This window comes from Rhagoletis zephyria, unplaced genomic scaffold, assembly GCF_001687245.7.
Source record: "Rhagoletis zephyria isolate East Lansing unplaced genomic scaffold, Rhagoletis_zephyria_1.1 Rzeph_scaffold_00117, whole genome shotgun sequence".
In the NCBI taxonomy this organism is placed as follows: Eukaryota; Metazoa; Arthropoda; class Insecta; order Diptera; family Tephritidae; genus Rhagoletis; species Rhagoletis zephyria.
Window position 1 is genome coordinate 86,977 of NW_016157201.1, and position 6,343 is coordinate 93,319.

At 31.4% G+C, this 6,343-nt stretch overlaps 1 protein-coding gene across 1 annotated transcript in view; it reads right to left on the reverse strand.

Moving 5' to 3' along the window:
* Positions 1-2,118: 2,118 nt before the first annotated feature.
* Positions 2,119-6,343, reverse strand: part of LOC108378503 (uncharacterized) — an 8,786-nt gene continuing 4,561 nt past the window's right edge. The window contains exon 6 of the mRNA XM_017634806.1: positions 2,119-2,213. Within this exon, the coding sequence (XP_017490295.1) occupies positions 2,167-2,213 (47 nt within the window). The 3' untranslated portion in view covers positions 2,119-2,166. The remainder of the gene's footprint in view (positions 2,214-6,343) is intronic.

Here is a 6,343-nt window from a genome sequence, read left to right on the forward strand (position 1 = left end):
GTGTCCGCGGTCCGTTGCAACTACAAAACTACTCTGTCTTCTTCTCGTTCGTTTCTCTTGTATGTGTTGTGTGTTATTGTCTGTCAGGGTCGCATTATAAAGTATTCGAAGTAATGATTTACAGAAAAAGGTATTCATCAGAAATATCATTTGACAATCGCAACACGATTGTTCATTTTTAATTTGTCAATGTTATTGTGGCTTATTAACATTTTATTTTTAATATTTTTATTGAACTTTGTACCACGATTGTTTATTAGGAATAATTTAAAAAGCAACAAAGTCTAAGCGGTAGAAGTTATAGCAGCTATTTCGGAGATCACCACAACTGATGAGGAGATGTGGTGATCTCCGAAATAGCTGCTATAACTTCTACCGCTTAGACTTTGTTGCTTTTTCAATTTTTCCTAATACAAAATCGTGGTACAAAGCTCAATAAAAATATTGTTCATTTTTAAATTTAACCAACTTTTTCATTAAAATTATTGTTGACAAAAATGAAACCATGTGCCACAATCCGGCTGGCAAAAATTTTCCCAGCACGAACTTGCAACTTCCCCTCCAAATTAAATGTCAAAATTTTGCTCTCTCCTTGCAAATTTTACTAGGTTTTTTGGCCAAACGAACACGATTTGGTAACAATTGGTACCATATTGTACAAGTTGTTTGCATAGCGAACACTCTTATTTGTGGTATTCATCTAAACCGATAATTTTATCAAGCATATAATCTTATAAGTTTACGCCTTCTGTTACATGAACGACCCACACTCTCTTTTCGTTTACACATGCGACAATAGTCGTGTTTTCTTTGGTTATAAAGCTCAGTATCACTAACTTTATACTACTAGCACGGGGATAAAGAAATTATAAAAACTACCTCACTAAATTGGAAAAAATTATATTTACGAGATAATATCTATTTAAATAAATATACATATAACATAAAGGCTATTTATTTGAAGCAAGTTAAAAGAAACAATAGCAGATTGTCTGTTTGCGTATTAATTCATTTGTCACGGCTACCAAACTTTGCGGCCAAATTATCATCGAAACAAAACAAACAGACGGGGTAATAATTGAACCAGATCTCTATCAGGATCATATCGTTGTTGTTGAGTTTGCGTGCAAAATTTTGTATGGGGATCCCGATTATTGCCCAAGAAAACAAAACTAGAGTTGCGACAGAGTTACATTGTCTTCAGTTTATTAACCCTGCCAGCCAAAAGTGGTGAAAAATCTGGTGAGACCGCGGATTTCGGTCACTTCAAAACTGGTGACAAAACTGGTGACATTTGTATGGGCGGTGTGCAGATTGTCACCACTTTCCCCCTGTACGTGTGAGCTTTGCATCACTGTCGCACTCATTCAGATACATCGTAAGGAAAACATATAGCTGCACTCGTCTAGCATTGCCCCCTTCTGCCGGCTCAGGGTTGCATTCTCTTCACAGCGAATTCAAAATAACCTTTGAAACTTTAAATAAAAAATCCTAAAATGTTTTGATTTTTATTTTGCAAAATTTATTTTCAAAATGCATAATATATATACTTAATAACCAATATTATGAATAAAACTTGTAATTAACATCAGTAAATATATTTTGACATGCATACATATGCGCTGGCTTAATTTCTTATTATTAGTATTACTGATTTGCACATAGATGTTTAAAAAGTTGGAAAATTTCTATAAGTTAGCGATTTTAATAATATTATAATCAAAAGAAAGGTAATCGATTTATCTCTCTTTTAATATATATAAAAAGTTGCAAATCATTTATAATGGTTCACAAAAATTCAGTTTCATTACAGCTTTGCAAAATTTGATTGCGTTTTTTCGACTTATATATAGACGTTTTCAAAAGTTGCAAAATATCTATAAAAAAGTTAAGCGATTTTAACAATGTTATAATCAAAAGGAAGGTAATCGATTTACCTTTCTTTTGATGTATATTAACAGATGCAAATCATTTATACTGGTTCACAAAAATTCTGTTTCACTAGATCTTTGCAAAATTTGATTGCGTTTTTCGACTTATAATAGACGTTTTCAAAAGTTGCAAAATTTCTATAAAAAAGTTATGCGATTTTAACAACGTTATAATCAAAAAAAAAAAAATTAAATACCTAAAAATAAATAATTTATATATTAAAATATATATTTTTTATAAACGTAGCTGCTGATGCTTCAACACGTCTTTTGCACAGCAATCTGAAATTAAAATAAAATGGTAAAATTATTATTGTGGATGCAACCAGTTAGATTCTGATATCTGAAAAATAAAGTAACAAATTATTATTTCTCCAAGGAAATATAATTCATAAATAATGGATTTTATTTATACAAAAAGCAGATGACTATAGTTTAGTAAAAATCAGCTTATTTAGATTAAATCATGCTCATATTTACAAGACTTTATTAATTAAGTTAGTCCAACACCAATTTAAACATTTTAAATAAAGTTTAAAAATATATTAATATTTTTAAAAAGGGACAGAAAAAGGGTGAAGAAGTTTAAAATATACAAAATTATATAACACATTCAGGAAGCAAATATGATGTTAGAAAAATAAATAAATGTAGTATTTATTTTTGAATTTTTTTTTAGTATTTACATAAAAAGCACAGCAAATAAAAAGAAAGTGACGTATGTAAGTATCTATTATTTTCGCAATTTTTTTTTTAGTATTTACATTAACGAAGCACATAGCAAATAAAAAGAAAGTAATGTAAGTATTTAATTTAGGTTATTTTCTTATAAAAATATAATTCATTCTTTAACTAAATATTTATAATTATTTCGACCACTGTATATTAATATTTACAGCTATTTTTTTAATATTTACATTTACGAATCAATTATATAGAGTGCTTCACAATTATACATCACCCACTTATTGAGAAGTTGCGACCAATAATTTGTATATTTTTTAATTTTTTTATGAAAAATTATCGCAACTTCTCAATAAGTGGGTGATGTATAATTGTGAAGCACTCTATAGAGAAAATAAGAAAAAATTAATTACTATTTTGGCATCTTCTTCGATTTTGCTTATATCTATTATGACTTAAAACTACATAGTGCTTGATTGCTAAAATTTTATCAGAGTGCATACTTGCAAATGCGGCTGTTAGTATTAAAAAATTAGTAGTGTAATATTGTTTAAATATCATAACACTTACCGAGAACTAGCTCCACAGTTTTTAATTTAATTAGTGGCTTTTTCCCAGACTTTCCATCGAAGTTGTACACCCACACCAACTCGTCGCTGAATAACGACTGCAGCACTTTCTCCACTGTACCCCTGGATGTTTTTAGCTGCATGATGATGCCCGCCTTTAAATGTATTAGAGTTTATACATATAAATATATACATATATATATTTGATAAAAGAAAAAACTATACTCGTTGTTGAGCAGAACTGTAACTTACCATAGCGTCAGCGTGTGCCTTGTTTTGAAGGTGCTCCTCCACCTTATGCAGTGTTCTCCTCCGATGACATTGGTAGCAAACTTTGCAGTAAAGTTTGCTCTTCACTTACCAAGTCACCGGTGATTCGGCTTACACTGCGGTGGGTTTTCGCAGAGAGCACCTTACATTCACGCAGCAGTTGACCCTGCGCTTGAACTTCACAACGCTCGGGCATCTGAAAATAAAATAAAGTGTAAAACAAAGTTTAAACATTTGTTAAATTTAAAAAGCCTACCTTCTCGGCAAGGGCGTTTTCTACGGCGGAAAGCCTTTTTAATATTTCTCTTGCCGAGTCTCCATCTTGCAAGGGCAGCCAAAATTTGTTGTTGCGCTGTTGAATTTCATAAAATTTATGTGTAAATTAAAAATACAATCAACATATGTATGTTGCTAGTTTAATGTACCTGAGTCATTATCCACGGCAGGTTGGGGGCCATACGGTCGAGGAAAGGCTGGGACACGTCGAAACGGCGAGTACTCCAGCTACAATGAGAACGTTTCAATTAGGAGAGTTTCACTAATATAATGAATACTGATTCTTCTTACCATTTGCCTGACTGATATCCGGCTCCTCCTCTCCATCAATTATAAAACTGAATTCCATTTCTTCCTAAGTAAAATTATAAAATAAGTTATGTAACATAGGAATTAAAATAAATTTATTCCCTACTGGAATAGCAAAATACTTATGGTCTATATCTTCTCTCTTAATAATTTGAATGTCTTCATCTATAATTTGAGCTACAAAAATACCTAAATCAGATGAGGACACCACGGGCTCCCTAAAAATGTCCCCAACCTTTGTCAAACTACAACGCCAAAACTGTCTGTTTGGGTTTGTTGGTTGACAATTTTTAGGGATCCCGTTTTTTTACTAAAGAAGAAACTATCTTTTTCTTTTTTACAATTTATAATAAACTTATCTATTTGTGTAATTTTGCTAGAATCCGTAATATCTCTTCGTTCTTCTATTCTTAGAAATAGTTGCTGCAATATTTTATTTGGATTATTAATAATTTTTTTTATATATTGCATATAATTTTCGAATTTATATGCAGAAAAATTGTCTAAAGGACCAAATTGTTTAACGCAATCACTTAAATGCAAAAGACCATGGACATTGAAACTGATTAAATGTTCGCCATAAAAATTACTAAACAACTTTACAAATTCTTTTAACATTTCATTAGCGACATTAGATTCTATTGACAAGACTTCTCACAAGAGAGAAGCGAATACCACATGCAACAAAAGAAAATGGTAATACAAGTTATTCGGTATGCAGTCTTTCAAAACAAACAACCCCGAGTACAATAAAAATTGCCGGTATTCTGTCGACTTCCAGTTGCTATTTCATTTAGATCTCGACTGAGTCTGGAAAATTCAGAGGGAACGAACTTATTCAGAAACAATATTTTTTCATTCATCTTTGTTACGTTCCCTCTTTTAATAAGCAACTGGAGTAGTTTTTTAGTTACTCCTAAGTCAACTAAATGCATGGGTTCTAACGGAAATGGAGAAACCATGCCAATATTTACAGATTCTAGCAAGATTTCACACTGTCTAAATTCGTCTAAATGATGTGTTATATCTACTCTATTTTTAAACAAACTATCTGTTCTTAATTCCCAACGTTTTGAGAAAAACAGACCCTTCTTTGTAAATACTGTCCTTGTTGAAGACATTTAGGGCAGCTGTTTTTCCCAGTGTGTGACTTCACGCCAGTTATAAAGGCGCGAGCTGGTGTGCACATGTAAAAAGTCTTACACTAAATTCTTTTAAAACCTGCTTAGATCCCACCCTTACACCATTCTGACTTAGAATTTTTATCTCTTCGCAAAACTCAGCAAGGAAATTATTAACATGGGATGGCTTACTCATTCCTGAGAAGCAGGCAATAGTAAATGTGACCGAATTAGGAAAAGCTTCTACATGCCCCAAAATGGGCCACAATGCCCTATTAGAGCTTTTAAATAATTTCAAACCATCTATACCGACATCTATTGAAATTCTTTCCTATTTTCTAAAAAATCAAAATCTTTGAAATTAAAATTATATTGTATTCCTAAATACAAAAATTCACCTTCAGGAAAAGGTCGAATTTGAACTATTTTTCTACTTGTACCCAAAATGGTTCTTGCAGTTAAAGGTAACCCGTTAAGTCCAGCATTATGTAAGGTTTGTAGGAGGTCCGTTAGGCTATTTTGCGAAATATTATTTTTGATTGCCCACGTTTTTAACCCCCTACAAATTTCCTCGCTTAGGTTTTTGTTTGCAGATTCTTCTGTGCTATCTCGTCATCATCGCTATTATATTCATCGGTATCTAATTCAGGAAACACTTCCATAGTGCTGGACGTTAGACCACTATTTATTCCGCGGCAAAATGCTTCTCTACTCGTGGATGGAATATCATCGCTTTCTACAGAAGTCGGTTCATTCAGTTTGCGAACTTCGCAACTGTTGCTTTATAATAAGCTTTTTCCTTACTTAAAGGTTAGAAAATGGTAAAGGTACGATCTAATAATAATTCTATTAATAAGATAATAATAGCAATTAAAGTAGTAATAAAATAATATATTATAATACTATTATTATAATATTATTATTATATTAGATATATAATAATAAAATTAATAACAGATAAAATTTATATATATATCTAATCTCCGCTGAGCTTCTACTGTCTGTATTCCACGACCTGCAAAGAAAATATAAAAAAAAATTTGATAAAAAATAATATATAATAAAAAAATCGCAACAAAACCAAAAAAACACTTCATTGAAACGTCTTTATTATGGCCATAGGCAATATCCACATATCGTCGTTTAAAGTTTTAAGTATGGTTATCTAATCCAATTTTTGGCA